This window comes from Stomoxys calcitrans, chromosome 1, assembly GCF_963082655.1.
Source record: "Stomoxys calcitrans chromosome 1, idStoCalc2.1, whole genome shotgun sequence".
Classification (NCBI taxonomy): Eukaryota; Metazoa; Arthropoda; class Insecta; order Diptera; family Muscidae; genus Stomoxys; species Stomoxys calcitrans.
Genome location: NC_081552.1, coordinates 144,379,927 through 144,400,853, shown reverse-complemented (window position 1 = coordinate 144,400,853; position 20,927 = coordinate 144,379,927). Strand labels below are relative to the sequence as shown.

Here is a 20,927-nt window from a genome sequence, read left to right as displayed (position 1 = left end):
GAATTTCTCTTGGTTTGAAATACAAATTTAATCTATAATACCGACAGACATCTAGGACAATGTGATGTTTTTTAATTGAATGAATAATTGAATGTAATGAAAAACCTTTGTTAGCGAGATGGAGTTAATAATATCAGCTAATAAATTAGATGAAGAATGTAAACAACGTTTCCTTCCTCTCTCTCTCTCTCTCTCTCTCCCTCTCTCTCTCTCCATATATATTGTAATTTTGCGAAAAAACTTCGTGGTGTTTAAGATAAAATTAATTAAATGAAAAAATATAAATAAATAAAAACAAGGACATGTATTTGTAACAATTCGGTTTCGAACTAAAATTTGTAGAAATGTTTAGCTCCGAAAAACTATTGGTTCTCATGCCAGAGCAGTAAGACCAGAACTAGAGGTTATGTCTAACATTAAAGATTTTCTACTTTTCATCTATACAGTATTTTAATCATAATTGTTATAAACTCATCACATCATAATTTTCTAAAAATTTGTATCGCATGCATTCATTATTACAAAACAACAACGATAATATTGCGTGCTGCATTTGTTTACAATCAATGTGGGTCTTAATACCAAGCCAGCCATTCAATCGCCATATAACTTGCAAAGAAGTCAAAAGTAAGTTCGATATGATAGAAAAGCGCTCGCCGCGTATAATTTTGACGCAGGAGCGTAACTCGATTTGGAGCTGTTGCATTTTGAAATATTATCGCCAGTATGCTTTCCAAATTAATTGAATAGAACTGTGTTTGGGTCTTCATTGTCCATTTGCTTGACATGCCTCAGTACATCCTTCTTCGTTATAACTCCCAACAAACGCCTAAAATGCGAGAGAAGAATTGTTGGCATTAAAAATCGCGATTACACCCAACAAGAAGAGGATGCATTTTAAACAACTGGTGGTTTGGGTTTCGTAGGACTTAAGTACAATAACAAGAAATATTTGAACTTTGTTTGCAAAATTCATTATAATAACAATTCAAATGGATTAGGTCAAGAAAGTTTGCTAGAACCGTTGACAATTGAAATACCCTTCTTACCCGTTATGTGTTACAAGTGTTTGCCTCAATCCTAACTTTCGGAACATATCAACTACAGTTTCCATGGGTGTTTGATCCGTTACTGTAATTGGCGCCATATCGAGAATCTTTTTCATTTTCACCGGTGGTGGTCCCAGGTTTTGTGCAGGTGCGGTCGACGTAAACAATACTATAGAGTGTCCGCTTATTCCTTCGACAAAACGCTTCGCATTACCTAAAACATGAAACAATGTGAATGTTCCCGATGAGACTAGGTTTTTACGTCATCGCTCACCCAAAGCTAAATTGAGATCCCTGCGCAATACAAAACCCACGAGGTATTGATTTTCTCGGGAAACGACCACTGGATATCCATTGTGTTCAGTTTCCTTCAGTAGAGTCTCAATGTCGTCAACAGTCATAGAATCTTGTGTAATGACGTTAAGTGTTTCATTGCGCCTGGAAAATTAAGAGTATCAATATGAAGATTTATGTGCACAAGCGATCATTGCTTAATATTTATTACTTTGGTTGCATTACATCTGCTGCCAGGGTAGTATGGGCAAATTCTTCTTTACTATCTAGGAAGGGGTAACCATTAAGGGCAATATGTGCGTCATAAATACCCTTAAAAATAAAATGGTATATTGATAGCTTTGCAGCTTTGACTTAGTGTTTTTTCCCCCTCTCACCTGTCTTCCCAGAGCATCACCGACCCACTTTGAAGCCATAGCAGCAGCCATCAATGGTACAATATAGCCAACACCGCCGGTCAGTTCGAACATTATCACAACCAAGGATACCGTCATGCGTGTCACACCGCCCAAAGTTGCAGCAGCACCCACAATAGCATATAAGCCCGGGGTTATCAGATTGTTTCCCGTGACACACTCTCCGGTAAAGAACCAAACATTTGGATAACTATATGCGAATTGTTCTACGGCTAATTTTAAAGTACCATTAGTATATATTGAATGAAACGAAAAAAGTGCAGCACCCACCAATGCCCACAATTCTCCCCATGATGGCTCCAAGCAGTAGTGAAGGTATAAAAAGACCCGCCGGAACTTTCATACCGAATGTAAAAACTGTTAATGCAAGCTTTAAGAAAAATGTCAAAATGAGCAAACCAATTGCACGATAGACTCCAGGGCCCAATTGAGTGACCTCTATCGAAGAAGATGTTCCACTTGTTATATTCATGCGCGTGTAATCACTGAAAATTGAGACATTTTACCATTTCAAAGCACCTCAATGACAAACTTAAAAAAACTTACCATAGAGGGTTCGATACATCTCCTGCAGAGCACTGGCTGAAGAGCAAATAAATAAGTTCATTCATATTCATGCGAGTAAATGGGTTTGGATAACATATAATGCCGGTGACAAGAGTGACGACCAACACTTCCATGACGGGATATTGTCCCAATTTGCTGAATTTTCTGAAACGACACCACCACAAGTTGGCTTTGATGAAAAGTGTCCCAATGACACCCTAAAAATATTCGAATGCGAAACATTATTTATTTATAGAAATGTAGTACTGGGCGTTTTCATACCCCCATGATACCTAAAAATACAAATGGTATCAATTCGAAGAAAATCCAAGGTTGTTTATACTCCACGAAAAATAGCACGGAGTGTTCATTGCCAAATGGTGTCAGAGATCTTAGGACAAAAGCGGCTATTAATGCACAAAAGAACGAACGCCACAGAGTCTTTAGTGGAAAATAATAGGAAACTTCTTCCAAGGAAAACAAAACACCGCCGATCGGAGCTCCGAAAGCCACTGAAACGCCCGCTGCAGCTGCGGCCGATAAGATTTCTCTCTTTTTTGCTTCATTTCGTCCGTACTTTGGAAACAAATGGGAAAATATATTGCCAATGCAGCTAGCAATATGTACCATCGGGCCTTCTTTTCCCAGTGTTAAGCCAGCAGACACAGACAGCATTAGACCCACCGACTTAATAAGCAACGTCCATTTACCCAAGTATCCTCTTATAATGAAACCAGATAAAATAGTTTTTATTTCTGGAATACCGGAACCACAGGCGTACGGTGCAAACATCCGCACAAGGGAAGCACTCAGAGCAGCAAATAACAATGCCCATAGAACATACCAAATGTAGGATATTATATATGCTCCCGTACCCTCACGACTTAAGCCAAAAATCTGGGGCCATGTCTTCCACTAAATAACAAAAACTTCGTTGTTAGGATTTTATTTCGATGCACTGAGCTATTCACAAAACTCACCGTTGAGCAGTTGCCTTCCTCGAAGACCGACTGTTTGGTAGGCCAACAACATTGTTCACGATTAAACCAAAAAGCTTGTGGACAAATTCCATGCTTCAAATCTGACATCCAACTAGCTCCAATATCCACCATACCGGCAACACATCCTGCCGCGATTCCCACTAACAAAACACACAGCCATCCCGACCATGCATCATGGGCTCCTTTGACCAAATCCCACAACGAGTCTTGACGTTTCTTCACAATATAACGATGTCGCATACGATCTCTTGCAATGTCACGTTGCCAGTCTATCGTATGAAAATCATCGTACTGTCCAATCCCCGGTATATCTTCATGAGGTTCTGAAATTGTAATTAAGTATGACAAAATTTAATTTAGTTTCTAAAGTGGGCGTTAAAAACAATTTGAAGTAGCATATCATACCTGAGGATCCGTAAAATGATAAACCAGCTAAAACAGAGAAACATAGAACAAACAACTAGTTAAATGCGACTTATTTGTATCCATTGAGAAATAGTTTGTAAAGGATGATTTTTTTGAGGTTAGGATTTTCATGCATTAGTATTTGACAGATCACGTGGGATTTCAGACATGGTGTCAAAGAGAAAGATGCTCAGTATGCTTTGACATTTTACCATGAATAGACTTACTAACGAGCAACGCTTGCAAATCATTGAATTTTATTACCAAAATCAGTGTTCGGTTCGAAATGTGTTCAAATTTTGACAAATTTTGTTCAGCGATGAGGCTCATTTCTGGTTGAATGGCTACGTAAATAAGCAAAATTGCCGCATTTGGAGTGAAGAGCAACCAGAAGCCGTTCAAGAACTGCCCATGCATCCCGAAAAATGCACTGTTTGGTGTGGTTTGTACGCTGGTGGAATCATTGGACCGTATTTTTTCAAAGATGCTGTTGGACGCAACGTTACGGTGAATGAACACATTTCGAACCGAACACTGATTTTGGTAATAAAATTCAATGATTTGCAAGCGTTGCTCGTTAGTAAGTCTATTCATGATGAAATGTCAAAGCATACTGAGCATCTTTCTCTTTGACACCATGTCTGAAATCCCACGTGATCTGTCAAATACTAATGCATGAAAATCCTAACTTCAAAAAAATCACCCTTTACAACTGTGTGCATCAACACAGATTAAGAGGTGATCGGAGCCAAATTTGAAGATCAGTTGACAAGGGTTCACACTATTTCAATATTCGTCTAAAGCAATGAAGACCAAAGGTAATATTCATTCCTAATTCCAATACGTTTGTACATTGATTTCAACGTAAAATGGACAGTTTTATGGCTACCTTTCTTCCTTTTACATGTTATAACAACAACAAATATGCTAACGAAACAACGTACGTAATGTGTGAGAACTTAAGTTAAAAAATATCATATTATCATATGTAAGCGCTTGGGATGGCTGACGAGGTGGGCCTCCAGTCGGTGAAACTTCTTTCGGTCTGTATGTCGGCTTTTCGTTCATATTAATCTCTTTCTACCAGCTTTCGTATCTCTGTTACCTCTTATTTTATTTATTTCTAAGATGAAAACATTGGACCCGAGGTTTTCGGTTAAAGCGGTTGCCAGGCATGTGTCCTTTAACCTAACCTAACTTAACCTAAATGCCCGGCCGACACGGGATACGTCTATTCCGCAGAAAGAAAAAGGAAATGGAAAGGCGTGAGTGTGACCGAATGGAGATGTACAGGAGTCAGAATGAAGTCCGGAAATTTTACCAAAGAATTAAACATCAAACCGATGGCTTTAATACAGGCATATCCTTCTACAGAGCCAAAGAAGGAAATCTGTTAACTGACACTGATAACATGCTGAGGATATGGAAAAACATTTTATCCAACTGCTAGTGTCCGACGTTGGGGGGCGAAGAGGATACCGCAGAACCAATCAATTATAATGGTATAGAATGTTTGCCTCCTAGTTAGAATGAAGTCCAGGTAGCAGTGACCCGACTAAATAACAACAAGGCAGCAGGAGCCGACGGATTACCCGCTCAACTATTTAAGACCGGAGGCGACACGCTGATAAGGCGAATGCATCAGCTTATCTGCGCAATCTGGCTAGAAGAACGCATACCCAATGATTGGAACCTCAGCATACCCGATGATTGGAACCTCAGTATCTCTCCGAATCATTTAATACCAAACGAGGTTTCAGACAAGGAGACAGCCTATCGTGTGATCTCTTTAATATCCTGCTGGAGAAGGTTATACGAGATGCAGATGTTAATAGATATGGCACACTAATCACAAGAGAAAACATGCTACTCGCCTATGCCGACGACATCGACATTATAGGTCGGTCACCGGAAGTAGTAACTCCAGCCTTTAAAAGATCCGAAGGAGAGTCAATCAAAATGGGTTTGGCAGTAAATGGAGATAAGGCGAAATGGATGGTTTCAACTCTCAAAAAGCCTTGCACAACCGAGCTGATAAAGAAAATGGAGAAAGTTTGGAACTTTATCTACCTCGGCACCGCCGTAACCGAAACGAATGGCACCAGTTTTGAGATAAAGCGAAGAATAATATTGGCAAACAGATGCTACTTTGGACTAAGTAAGCAATTCAGAAACAAGGCCACCTCTCGACAGACGAAGATTCCACTATACACTGATTACAGACACTGATACTACCCGTGCTAAGATATGTTACTGAAGCACGGGTACTTGTGAAAGCAGATGAGGCAGTCCTTGGAGTATTTAAGAGAAAGATTCTTCGTAAAATATATGGACCAGTTTGCGTTAATGGAGAATATAGGCGACCTATGAACCACGAGTTGTATGAGGTGTATGACGACGATAGCATAGTTACACACATCAAAATACAACGGCTGCGTTGGATAGTTCATGTTGTGAGAATGGATGAAGAAGCTCCAGCAAAGAAGTCTTTTGAATGCAAACACTGTGGTACACGCAAACCGGGAATAACAAAAGCCCGATGGAAATATCAAGTGGTGGGAGACACCTCGAAACTTGGTGTCCGAGATTTTAGAATGAGTGCATTAGATCGATGCGCTAGGGACGCTATTCTACGTTCGGCTAGTGGAACAAATGTTCTGTCATAGCCAATTGCAGCTAAAATAAAGTAATATTTATGTGTTTTCTAGGTTTCACTTTGACTTTCATACTTTTGTTAACACGGATGTAAAATGTCAAAATTTCACGAATTTTCGATCATATATTAACCACAAGGAATTAATTTTGCCATTTTGTGTATGTGATAATAGATACTAACAATTTGTTTCGAAGATAAACCCGGAACACACCAGAATAAGAAATTTTTAAAGGGAAATGTCAACTCACCCGATAATTTAAATACCGTTAAGTAGAGTCTACATTAGAGATTATTGTTGTTTAATAAAACGAATTTTCCAAAAGTAAAGGGATTTCCAAAAGGGACTTGACAACTTGAGTGCAATTTGAGACTAATCATCGAACTGTCACTGTACTTGTATTTAACTGTATTTAATAAACTCTCATTTTTTTCATGGAAAAGTACACGAACGAACAACCTCGGCAAATCATAAAGATTAACTAGCGAAATTCGGAGTCGATGACCGCTACTTTAAGAGCGTTAACTCAAATTTTGACAACCCGAGTAAAAAAAATTTATATGGTCAGATCCAATTATATCTAATGGATCTCATTGTATCAAAGTAGATCTAATTGGACACAATCTGATACAATTTGGTACAATTGTATCTCGAATTTGTCCCAAATATAAAAAGATCAAATTATATATAATTGGATCTTAAATAAAAAAATTGCTGTTGTTTTTTTTACACCCACCATCATAGGATGGGGTTTACTAATCTAGTCATTCCGTTTGTAACACCTCGAAATATTCGTCTAATTCGCAAATTTTGTCCGATTTGGCTGAAATTTTGCATGAGGTGTTGTTACGACTTCCAACAACTGTGTCAAATACGGTCCATATCAGTCTATAACCTGATATAGCTCTCATGTAAACCGGTCTCTCGATCATCCTTGTTCGCTTCCTAGAAGCTTTAATTTTTGCTGGTTTGAGAGAAGTTTGGTATGTAGAATAAAATTACACCCTTCCACTAAATTTATTTCGTATAAATTTTAAGCAAAATTCATGGTAGTGGGTTCGGCCCGGCCGAACTTAGCACGCTTTTACTTTTTTTGCTTGTTTTTGTTTTTTACATTTATTAAACTCTTATTTTTTACCATTTTTCAATATTACTGCTATCTTTACTTTTTGTCGCCAATGGAGTTTGAACATGGGTCCCCTCGTTTGCTAGTCAGGTGGGTTACCAACTCAGCCAACTACTTGTTTATAATGTGCGGGGCTAAAGGTAAACAAATACAATTGGTCTATTTTTAGAACAAACAGCATGTGTTTTGCTCCTTATTTTTGCCTACTCTTGGAAAGTAGTTATGAATTTGAGTTTACTCTTACTCTTTGTATTTGGGTTGCACTCACACACATATCATTAATGTGTAGAGTATTGAGCCCATAAAAGGAGCATTTTTCGATGAAATAGACCCCTACATCTTTTTGTTGAATGTGGTCCAGATCGGACCATATTTGGATAAAGATGCCATATAGACCGATCTCCCGAAATAGAATATTGACCCCATAAAAGGAGCTTTTTTCATCAAATTTTTCATTTTGGAACAGTGAGTTTTAGTAGACCTCTACACTCCCTAGTCGAATGTGGTCCAGGTCGAACCACATTTGGATATAGCCGTCATAAAGACCGATCTCCCGACATAGAGTATTAAGCCCATAAAAGCACCATTTTTCATCCGATTTCGATGAAATTTGAAATAGTGAATGAAACGTCCGGCGCTGGGACACTTTATGGGCAACATCTGTTTTTCCTTTTGAATCACGTAATGAATTTTTAGCAAACAACGTCCATGGAAAAAAAACTTTGGACGAGAAACAATGAACAACCTTAAATTGGCGGAATGTACAAATGTAATTGAAAATATTTTACATTCTGTAACCATATTACATTTAGAAAATAAACTTCATATATCACATATTAACTCTCATATATCACATATTAACAATTGTTAACAATCACATATTGTTAAAATTAAAAAAAATAATACAAAATATCTAACGTTTTGTTAGTAAAATGCCTAATGCCTAAAAATTTAAAATAAAATTGAAGCATTTCTAGTTTTAAACACTGAAAGGACAAAATTTGTAGAGCAAGATATACATATATATTGCCCAAGATATAATTATATCTAAGGCCAGATATAATTATATCTAAGGCCAGATATAATTATATCCAAGACCGGATATAATTATATATAGCAGATATAATTATATCTGGTTATATAATATAATTGGATACGGCAGATCCATTTGGATCTAATTAGATCCAACAATATCTCATCTGAGATATATTTGGATCTGACCATATCATTTTTTTACTCGGAAATCTCATTTTTGGCTTAATGAAATCCATATGTGGATCATACTCCATCTACGACGATGCCAATCGTCATTTAACCGTGAATGGACAACGCTACCTCACCATTCTCACTGATTATTTTTGACCTGAATTGGGAGGGTGCAAGGCACAGAGCACGCATAACAATGTTAGCTCATGTTATCTCAAGAAATGGCCCAGTCGATTGGCCCTCGTTCGTGCGATTCGACGCCTCTAGACTATTTTCTTTGAGGCTACGTCAGGTCATTGGTTTATGCCAATAAGCCGAAGTCGTTGGAAGAGCTAACATGGAAATAGGGACGTTTCGGTTGAAATATGTGGACGAGTCATCGAAAATTGGGTCCAACGTATTGACAGATGCAAACGTGCCCGCGGTTGCCATATAAACGAAGTCAAGGTCATTCAAAAATGTTTTGGTTGTACTTCAAGCTGATAATAAATACCTCAAATGTTTTGGGTTTTATTAAAAAAAAAAAACAATTATATAAAGTACATCTCATGAATCGGTTGTGTGATCACATTAAATTAGCGCTTAGAATTAGTTAATTTTTCGATATAAATTTAGAATTTCTCAATATTGATTTAGAGTTTTAGTACCTGGTATAATCGAGTTTACTGCCCCAAACTAAGCACCAAAATGTCGGCTGAGATCTACAGATTACAACTAAAACAATTTCAGCTGTAAAAACTTGCAGAATAATGAGAGACATCATTTATACTAAGTTAACCTCCGCTATTATGAGTAGTTTTATGGGCTACATATAAGTTGCATGCCAATCTATACATCTCAAAAAACAACAAAATAGTTGTGAGCTGCAGAAGTTTGCAGATGAGTGTGTGGCATCATTTATACTAAGTTGACACAAACTTTGAATGTCTCAATATGCATGCAAAATTTTAGTACTTAGTACAGGCAAGTTTACTGACAAACTATACTTCAAAATGCCAGTTGAGAAACGCAACTAAATAGATTACAGCTGCAGAAGCTTGCAGCACATATAAGATGGAAAAGAAATATTATAGAATTGTGAGCATTTATACTTTGCAGAAACTTTATTTTTTTAATTACATGCGTTTGTCCAATTTTGATTTTGTTCTCCATACTTTCTATATGTATTATTTTGTTTCTTCAGTCTTTCTTGTGGATTCTGTGCCCATATCGGACAAAAATTTATATAGGAGCTATATCTAAATCTGAACCGATTTAGTTCAAAATGAGCACACTTTAAGAAGATAGCGACAGTATAGTCTGATCAAAATTTCTTTTAAATGGGAATATAATTTTGGATTCTGTTCCCACATCGGACAAAACTATATACCGGGCGCGTCCACAGGTTGGAGTGGCTGCAACTGCAGTCGCGGACAATCAGCGGTATCGAGTGGAGAGTCTCAGTCAGAGGACGGGTGGCACCGGCTCTTGCTTAAATACTGAGTGACTATGGTGCTCAATACGACAAGGCGAAATATTGGCTACAACAACAATACAATACCTGCCAATACCTTTCATTCTTGATATTTAGAACATGTTATTGGCGATTTCAGCTAGTATGTCTTTATTTATAAATTAATAATAATGAGGTGGTGTGGTGCTAAAGCGAGGACGTCGAGTATGAACATCCTTAGGAACAGTAAAATGGCCAAAAGGGCAATAACAACCAGGACCTTATGGCCGGGCCATAACGAAGTAAGGGAGAATGAAAGGGCAGACGATTTGATGGTGAAGGCCAGAGGATTGCCGTCAATAAACTTGGTTAAAGGCGTGGGCGACGAACGGGCATGTAACACTGTGGAACGGCGAAACAGTCGGTAGAACGGCGAAAATCCTATGGGGTGATCTGGATCGTCAGAGGACGAGACTATTACTCAAAGGAAGTAAGAAGGAGGTCAATATAGCTTTTGGTGCCATAATGGGATACATAAGACAACAAACTCACTTATGCAAAATCTGTGCGGCAAGTTATAGCATGTGTAGAGCATGTAGGGAAGATAATGATACGTTGGAGCATTTCCTATATCATTGCCCGGCTTTCGTCGCTAACAGACACCGGTACTTAGGTGGGGACACGATACCAGACATGAACCAACTTAGGGGAGTGGTATGGAAAAAATTAAGGATTTTGTGAGTAGCACGGAGTTTCTATATTGAAAAGTATGCTAAGTTCAATTTAATGTTGTATATACATAATTCAAACTCAATATTTCGCCAATTTTAATCAGATCTCAGTTGGTAATTCAAATTCCTTCAGAGTTTATCTGGATTATGTTATGATACAAATTTATATTAAAAGCCATTTTCGCGCAAAACCATTAAAATATTGTATTATGAACTGCTGTATTCGTTATACTATAAATAAAACAAAAAATCGCTTATGGGAGTTGTTGTTTTCGCAAATTTAAATACCTTCTTTGGGATGGATATTTCTTTATCGCGTAAATGTTCCCAAACAACGCAGGTGCCTTAGAAATTCTTGTTGTGTTTTTTTTTGTACTCGTCAGCCATTTGTGTCTTGCTCTAATTATTTAGGTCAAGTCGTAGGCAAAGCTGCTAATGGGTTACCAATAAACAAAGTTACGTTCTATAATGCTACGTTTATGGCTTACGTTTGATATGTTGAAGCGAAACGTCACACGGTTACAATAAAAGAAAAACTTCGTGATAAAAGTGTTTTGTTTGTCGTAAAAAAGTCTCAAACGTTTTTTTTTGCGTGTGTGGGTTTTGTTGCCACATAGACGAAAACACCATTTTATATATTTTAAATTTTGTCCATGGAACAAACTCATACTAAAAATTTCAGGCCGAACATCAATGTTTACTATTTTTACCCACTCATCCCATACAAGCGCCACCACTGTGCGGCGGGTTCGTTGTTTTTGTTTAGGCAATGACAACAATGATATGCATATTTTCTGCAGATTTTTCTGATTCTACGAAAATCTTTCGCACTTGGATGAATTTATATGAGAATTGAAAAATGATGTGGCAGTCCAGCGAACAATTTTACCACTTTTTGAAAACATTTTGATTTAAAACCAAATGTTGATTTTATTATTGACAAATAAATAAAATCACCCACGGTTGACAACTAATGAATAAGTTGGACAACCATTGGTTTGGTAGTTATCCCTGCGGTAACTGCCGACCAAAAGCAAATGATCTATTTGTTCTGTATTCTTTAAATTTCACATATGTGGCTGGCGATTAATATGTTAATTTCAAAATTTAACAATTATTTGTAAATATATTTAACAAACATGAAAACAAATAATAAACAACAAATACAAGCAGACACTGAAGTGATGGCACACATACAATTCCCCCTCCCTAGCACAAACGAATTTATCGGTGAATGCTGGCGTACGAAATAAGCTACACAGTGAACTCTTACAAATTCGAACTTTCCAATAATCAGAATACGTGATCATTTTTGTAGTCATTATGAATGTGCAATTATGTTTTTTAATCGCTAAAAAATAGGAATGGAAACATTTATACATATTTAAACGTATTAAGAACGGTTGTACAAATGTTCTGTTGACACTTTTGAGTTTGTTCAATCCACTTCCAGAAATCAACTGATGGTTGATACTTTTGTGGTAAGTTGTTGTTGTAGTAGTGTGTTGTACACTGAGGTGGCAGCCCTTGCCGATGAAGGACTCCATCAGGCCAATCCGGTACGTACAACCGTACCAAATACTACTTATTAGTTTAGGTCGGTTGAGATTGCAAATGACCCAAATCGGTCCATGTTTTTATATAGCAGCCATATAAACCGGTATTGGGTCTTGACTTCTTGAGCTTCTGGAAAGCGCAATTATTATTCGATTTGGCTGAAATTTTGCACGTGGTGTTTTGGTAGGACTTCCAACAATTGTAATGAGTAAGGTTCAAATCGGTAACCAGGTATAGCTGCCGATCTACCGTTTAGAAATCTGATGGCGCAACTTTAATCCGATTTGGCTGAAATTTTGCATGTGTTGTTTTGGTATGACTTTCAACAACTTTGTCTAGTGTGGTTTAAATCAGTCCATAACCTGATATGCTGCCATATAAACCGATCTCCCCATAAGATTTCTTGAGCCTCTAATCGGTGCAGTATATGCCGTTTTGGTATGACAGTCGGCCCGACCGAACTTAGCACGCTTTTAGCAACTTTCTTTCTTGGCTGGAGAGGAAGAAAATATAATTAAGCGGCGTTTAAATCGGAGAAGCAATTCGCCAACCGTTGTTTTTGCTACTCCGCCATTTGGCACTTCTCATGCAGTCATCTGGACAAATTATAAATTAAGTGTTAACATTTGGTTGGGTGGGAGTGATTAGTATTTCAGGTAAAATTGTTTTGTGCAATTTAACCTGGGATTTTGTAACGTTGTAGATAGAAAAATCTTTAAAAGATTATCTAGATCTATATATCCCAGATAGATGTGATAACAACTGAGCTCATAGTCATCCCGCCACAGCACCACACGTGTTGGAACTCTCAGTTCCGATTTGTGTGGTGTTCACCGTCATGACGAGAAGCATAGCTGAGAGCTACCGGGCTCGTCCACAGGTTGCGGATAGTGGGATGCCCTATATACGGAGTAGCTCCAATTGCAGTCGCGGACAATCAGCGGTATAGAGTGGAGAATCTCAGTGAGAGACCGATATGAAGCTTTGCGATGATAGCCACCCCAATATACAAATGTTTATTTATCTATTTTCTCAATCCCATGGCAGCCGGTTGTACGCACCGGATTGACCCGATGGAACCCTCATCGGCAAGGGCTGCCGCCTCAGTGTACGTGTTTCTCCTTTTTCGTCATGGGAGAGGCACATCCCGGAGTGCCTTCTCCGCACGTTTCTGGTCCGTCCCGGGATTGAAAAGAACCCCGGACCCTGGTTTTGTTCGGTTTGCCAGAACCGCCTTCATCATCGGTTGGTGTCGGTGAGGTGTAACCGGTGCATGGAGTGGGTACATTTCCGATCTTGCTCTGGCCTCACTTCACTACGGAAGTATAGTCATACTGGCTATGTCGCAAGGTGCTGTGCGAACATAGCCAGCAGTGGGTCACAAGCGTCGTCGTCGTCGCCTTCTGCGTCCTCGTCATCGGACTATGTGACCGCCCGACCTCTCCCGTACGGCAATTTTTGCAACGACAGCACCCTAGCCCTACTATTGCCAGGCCAGTGCCGGGAAGTGTATCGTTCTTGCAGTTAAACTGCAACGGACTGCGTGGCAGGATCGATGAGATCGTAGACTGAAGTCGGAAGAGCATATCGGTCGCAGCGATCCAGGAGACAAAGCTGACCAACACCTGCAGCTTGCACAGTTGTCACGGTTACAATGTGCTACGTAAGGATCGCTCAAGGAATGGAGGTGGGGGATTGGCCTTCGTAATACACCATTCCGCGCAATATAGACCTATCTTGCCTGCGCATAGCGCTAGTGACCCCTACATGGAATGCATGGGGATGGCAGTAAAGTCCGGTACTGCCGAGATAGAGCTATATAACGTGTACATACCGTCGGTTGGTAGCTGTGTCCCGATTAATGGCCAGGCTTACAACCCCGATATAAGTGGATTGTTATCTGGCCATAATCGTCTGGTTCTAGGGGACTTTAATGCGCATCACATTTCAGATTGAAAGCTCCACGTTTTGCACGGTGAATGAGGATGCCCCCACTAGGATTACGAGGAGGTGCAGCAGCTCGCCAGACATCTTCATTGCATCCCCTGATCTTCTGAGTGACGTATCCTGGCAAGCCGTCATCTCTTAGGGGTCAGACCTCCTCCCCATAATTCTCACCATCGACCGACCACCCGACTTCATAACCTCTGAACGCCGGACGATTATCAATCATAACAAGGCCGATTGAACTGGCTTCAGAGAGTATACCAATCGCCGCTTCAGTGAACTGAACATTGATGTTGAAGAATCTGGATTCACCTGGAGTTGAGTACCTTACCACTGTCCTCAACCTGTCATTGAACACTCTTATAGTTCCCGATGTCTGGAAAATGGGCAGAGTGATCCCGCTACTAAAGCCTGGAAAAGACCCGAGTTTGGGGGAGTCGTACAGACCGATCTCCCTTCTCTCACCAGTGGCAAAGACGCTTGAGGCATTACTCCTCCCGAGCCTCGTAGGAGAGTTTCCGTTCGCCGAACATTAACATGGATTTCGAAAACTGCACAACAACAGCTTTGCATGCCATCACCGCACACATTTGCCGCGACTTCAATCAGCCCAGGCCATGTGATAGGACGGTCCTCGTGGCACTGGACCTATCGAAGGCATTCAACAAGGTCAGCCATGCCAAATTATTTGAGGACATCGCTAACACGTCCCTCCAGCCAGGTCTGAAACGTTGGGTCGCGAATTATCTGTGTGGCCGCCAGTCATTTGTGGAATTTAGGTATAAGAAGTCGAAACACCGTAGAGTGAAACAGGGAGTTCCCCAAGGTGGGGTGATATCTCCGGCTCTGTTTAACCTCTACCTATCCTCCATCCCACCCCCTCAAGACGGCATAGAGATCGTATCATATGCGGACGATTGTACGATCATGGCATCAGGCCCCCCACCCATTGATGACATCTGCGATAGGTTGAACGTCTATCTCAACGAACTTGCCTCATATTTCGCTGCAAGAAATCTGAAGATATCCGCCACCAAATATTCAGCCACATTGTTCACTACAAATACGCGTGAGGTGAATACTGAGCTGACTGTGGTGGTCGATGGAGAAATGATTCCGACCATCAAGTGTCCCAAAATACTTGGCGTCACATTTGAGAGCTCTTTCACATTCTCCCCACAAACCACAGCAATCTGCGATAAAGTCAAAAGTAGAAACAAGGTCCTCAAGTCACTTGCTGGCAGCACTTGGGGTGCAGACAAAGAAACCTTGTTGATCACGTACGAAGCAATTGGCCGGTCTGTGGTAAGTTATGCAGCGCCAGTGTGGTATCTTCAACTTTGTGACACGCAGTGGAATAATATTCAGATCTGTCAGAATGCCGCCCTCCGAACTGCAACGGGCTGTCTCCTCAGTTCTCATGTAAGCAATACCTTTTGTCTAAGCAATACCTTTTGGGCTATTATCGCAGAGACCATCCAAATCATCATCTTGTGGATAGATATCCACCGCACAGAAGCCTTAAGGTAGATTTACATGATCTAGAGCGTGAGGTTCAGCGCTACAAGAGAGAACCTGTAGATCGAGCGGCATATCAAGCAGGTCTAAACAACATTCATGCAGACACGATGGCAGATGCGGTAAACGGCTACCGGGTGAATGTTGTCCTTGCAGAACGACCGCAAACCAGAGTAGTTCTGGCTCAGTTACGTTCCGGCAGATGCAGCCGCCTCAATTCCTACAGAGCTAGGATTGATGCCGACGTCCAAGATGTATGTCCCAATTGTAACCAGGGACCGCACGATACACGTCACCTGTTTAACTGCCCGGCCAGACCCACTCGACTCAGACCCAGATCCCTGTGGACGCACCCCATCTTAGTCGAAGAGTTCCTGAGTCTCGACACTCAACAGAATCAAGCAGACGAAAGATAGAACACAATAAACTGCTACAACAACAACAAGCTAAGCTATTAGATAACACAAAATTTTGAGTTCGGATTTTATAAATTAGAAATTTCGATTAACATAGAAAATTATATTGCGCTTAAAGTTTTTAAAATTGTTTTCAGTTTTTAATTCCACAGGAAGTTGATTAAATATCTTAAGGCCATTATCAAATATTAAGTTTTGACAAAAATTAGATCTATGGAGTTGTAATCTAAAATCGTGTAAATTGCGTAAATTGTATGGTTCTACATCAGTTAAATGATTTTGAACATATTTTGGTAACATGCCATTTTTGGCTTTAAACATGAAAATTAATGCTTTCATTGACAGCAACTTATGACATCCACTGCAAGTTTCTAGCATCCATTCTACTACATCTTAAAATACATTTCATGGCACGATTTTGTAATTTTTGGAGTCGTTACTTCATTGTATTGCTTCCTAAGAAAAGTAATGTTGAACAGTATTCAAAGTGAGGCTTTTTATTGTATTGTAAATTCGAATTGAAGTTTTCTTTGATATACAATATTATTTCTTGTTCTTCCCAGGAAAGCCACCTTTTTTGCTATTTTTTACATAGAAATTCAAAGTGTTTGTCAAATTTCAAATGCTTATTGACGATAATGCCAAGATACTTTATCTCCTCCACTTTCTTTATAATTGAATTTTCAATTATAATATTGGGTTGCCCAAAAAGTAATTGCGGATTTTTTAAAAGAAAGTAAATGCATTTTTAATAAAAATTAGAATGAACTTTAATCAAATATACTTTTTTTACACTTTTTTTCTAAAGCAAGCTAAAAGTAACAGCTGATAACTGACAGAAGAAAGAATGCAATTACAGAGTCACAAGCTGTGAAAAAATTTGTCAACGCCGACTATATGAAAAATCCGCAAGTACTTTTTGGACAACCCAATATTTTCCGTTGCGTTTCCGTTTATAACCATTGCCTTAGTTTTAGTTGTATTCAGTTTCATTTTATTTAGTTTCACATATTTTGCCACATTTTCCAGTTCTTCGTTTAGTTTGACAATGCAAATGTTTGGATCTTCACCAGTTAGGGCATCATCCGCAAACATACATGTCTTTGCCTCGGTCAATGTTTTTTGCAAATCGTTTATGTATATTAGAATTAAAAAAAGTAATGTTCCCAATACAGGGGGCACTCCCGTGTTAACAATGGCTGGTATAGATATGAAATTACCACATTTAGTTTATTGTTTTCTATTTTCTTGATAGCTTTGAAACCAATTTAGCTCTTTTCCTTCAACGCCGTATATGTTAAGCTTTTTAATCAATATTTTCCTATCGATTTTTTCGAAGGCTCGTTTCAAAGCTAGAAAAACAGCAACTACACACTTTTTCTTTCCGACATCCGTCTTCCATTGTTCAACTACAAAATTTAACAGGGATTCAGAGCTATGTTTTTCTCTAAATCCAGATTGCGTCTCATTTAAAAGATTGTTGATTTCAAAATATTCGTTCAATTGATGATGCACAATTTTCTCTATGATTTTACTTATTGTTGATAGTGTGTTGACTGGTCAAATTTCTTGAGGGTCTTTGGAATTTTAAACTTGTTGAATTGGTATAATTATTGATTCTTTTAGACATTCTGGGAATACTCCCTCATTCATTGATGATTCTATTACTCTGTGTAGATGATTTCCAATTATATCATAATTTTCTAATATAATTTTTACTGATAGAAAATCCTAGTCTTTTTTATTATTCATGGTTTTGAGTATATTTTTCAATGATACGATATCTGGTATATCACATTTAAATTTGGTGGAAGGGCTCGTTTGAATAAAGTTCTGAAACGTTTTAGCTGGTACGTTGTCTACTATTTGCTTTATACTATCTATGAAGAAGTTGTTGAGTACATTTGAAATTTCTTGTTCACGCTTATAATATTTTCCCTCAAAATAAATTTCCTTAATTTTTGATATATCTTTTTTTAGAATGAGTTCTTTTATGGCTCTCTACATATTTTTTTGGACGGAACAATGTGTAATTTTATTATTAATGTACTTACTTTTTGAATATTAGTTTTATATATTTAAATTTCTGTAACGCTTGTATTCTTGCCCATTTACATTGTTGTTTAACCATATAGCTCTTTGATATAAATTTATTTTTATGGTTTTCATCGCCAGTGTACTGTAATTATACCATTGTGCTGTTTTTCTTTTAGCTTTAGCGCCTTCTTTTTTTATCATTGTTGTAGTAGCGTCTGTTAAGGTTTCAACCAATGCTAAACTTATTTCTTGGCAACTTTGATCCGGAAAAATGTTATTTATATTGCTATATAAGAGATTGTTACGATACAAATTGTGATTATAACTTAAGAATTGTATTATTTTTGGTTCTGATTGATCAAGCGCCGTCCTTACTGGAATTTCAATCTCTATTGATTCATGATCACTTATTTTCATTTTGCGGTTAGTTTTAGCAGATACATCATTAATATTTGAAACTACGTAGTCAATTAACGTGCAAGAGGTTTTCGTCAATTGTCATTTAAAATTGCCTCCAATTTAATTTTGTGAATATTGTTATCCAGTTGATATTAAAGTCGCCCACAATCAATACTTTTTCTTCAGCACCGAAGTTCTCAATCTTTGACTCAAAAAAATCAGTGAATATCGTTTCAGCTAAATTCTGCCTCTGTGGTGATCTGTAGACGCCGACTAATGTATATGCTTCATTCATATATTTCATCTGTATTTTTAACCACCATATCCAACTGTCCGTTACAACATTCTCGATTACTTCATATTGCCATTTATACAAAAGCAAACACCACCAATATGTCTAGATGTGCTATTGCATCTTAAAATAAAATAGTTATGTAGCTCCACTTCATTATTTCGGTCAGATGGGTTTCTGACAAACAAATACAATGACAGAGCACTTGAAGCTCATCCAAATTCGTCGTTAAACTACAAATGTTCAAATAGAGTCCATTTAAAACATTTGGTTGCTAAAAAACTATATTCTCAGCTTTCAAACAATTTTTCCTCTGCAAAATCGGACAATTTGCACTTCTACAATCATGTTTTGTATCCTCATCACGCAGGTTTAGTCTCTCTTTAGCTTTTTTACAATTGATGCAATTATCTTCAGTTTTACAGTCTTTATATGCATGTCCACTTTCACTGCATTTGGCACATATCTGCTCATTATTTTTGCAATACTTACATAATGGAATCCCCAACATTTGAAAGATCTTAAGGCGGTGCAATTTTCATACACAGGACATAATTCCCATTCAATGTTAAGTTTGCTCGTCCTCATTTCTTTTTACCCTTTACCATCAATCTCAATTATTGCATTAAAAACTGTCGGATTTTTAAATGACTTATTAACTTTAACGCATTCAATATAATCACAATCAATATTATTTTGTTTTTTGATCGCTGCAATAATAGCACTTTTTTCAGTCTCTTCATTCATACCAGGAATCAACAATCTAGGTCTTCTCATCTTTGAACACTATAATCATTCCCCATCTTATCCTTGATCTCGTTCACAAAATATTTTTGTCATTATCATTTTCGCATCTTATGGCAATCTTTTCATCATTACGCTGGTTACAATCACCAACAACTGTGATATAGATCCTAATTTATTGAATAATTATTGTATTTTGATGCATGTAACTATGCTATCGTCGTCATACAGCTCATACTGCTCGTGGTTCATACGTCGCATATATTCTCCGTTAAAGCAAACTAGTCCATATATTTTACGAAGAATCTTTCTCTCAAATACTCCAAACACTGCCTCATCCGCCTTCCCAAGTACCCATACTTCAGAATCATATAACAGCACGGGTAGTATCAGTCTCTGTAATCAGTGTATAGTGGAATCTTCGTCTGTCGAGAGGTGGACTTGTTTCTAAACTGCTTACTTAGTCCAAAGTAGCATCTGTTTGCCAGTATTATTCTTCGCTTAGTCTTAAAACTGGTGTCGTTCGTTTCGGTGCCAAGGTAGGTAAAGTTACTGATTTACCATTTTCTTTATCTGCTCGGTTGTGCAAGGCTTTTTGGGAGATAAAACCATCCTTTTCGTCTTATCCCCATTTACCTCCAGACCCATTTTCACTGACTGTCTTTCGATTCTTTCAAAGGCTTCAGTTACTACTGACCGACATATGATATCGATGTCGTCGGCATAGGCGAGTAGCATGTGTTCTCTTGTGATTAGTGTGCCATATCTATTCACATCTGCATGTCGTATAATCTTCTCCAGCAGGATATTAAACAGATCACTCGATAGGCTGTCTCGTTGTCTGAAACCTCGTTTGGTATTAAATGGTTCGGAGAGATTCTTTCCTATTATTACTAAGGAACGCGTTTCAGCAAGTGTAATCCTGCAGAGCCTTATTAATTTTGCAGGGATACCAAACTCAGATATGGCTTGAAATACCTTTGAACGTTAAGGAGTATCGAAGGCAGCTTTGTTGTCAACAAAGAGATGTTAGGTGTGGATTTGTCCTTCTCGGGTCTTTTCCAGGATTTGGCGCAGGGTGAATATCTGGTCTAGGGTGGATTTACCAGGTCTAAAACCGCATTGATAGGGCCCAATTATCTCATTGACTTTAGGTT

The 20,927-nt window shown here is 38.4% G+C and overlaps 1 protein-coding gene across 2 annotated transcripts in view; it reads right to left on the bottom strand.

The window, feature by feature from the left end:
- Positions 1–285: 285 nt before the first annotated feature.
- The window catches only part of LOC106089761 (H(+)/Cl(-) exchange transporter 5), a 42,883-nt gene continuing 22,241 nt past the window's right edge, over positions 286–20,927 (bottom strand). Inside the window, exons 4-13 of one of the 2 annotated variants that reach the window (XM_013255735.2) lie at positions 3,712–3,738; positions 3,286–3,629; positions 2,588–3,220; positions 2,306–2,523; positions 2,030–2,244; positions 1,721–1,971; positions 1,555–1,655; positions 1,324–1,487; positions 1,050–1,263; positions 286–829 (exon numbers count right to left, since the gene is read on the bottom strand). In XM_013255735.2, the coding sequence (XP_013111189.1) occupies positions 739–829; positions 1,050–1,263; positions 1,324–1,487; positions 1,555–1,655; positions 1,721–1,971; positions 2,030–2,244; positions 2,306–2,523; positions 2,588–3,220; positions 3,286–3,629; positions 3,712–3,738 (2,258 nt within the window). In that variant the 3' untranslated portion in view covers positions 286–738. The remainder of the gene's footprint in view (positions 830–1,049; positions 1,264–1,323; positions 1,488–1,554; positions 1,656–1,720; positions 1,972–2,029; positions 2,245–2,305; positions 2,524–2,587; positions 3,221–3,285; positions 3,630–3,711; positions 3,739–20,927) is intronic. The other variant, XM_013255737.2, reaches the window with a different exon arrangement.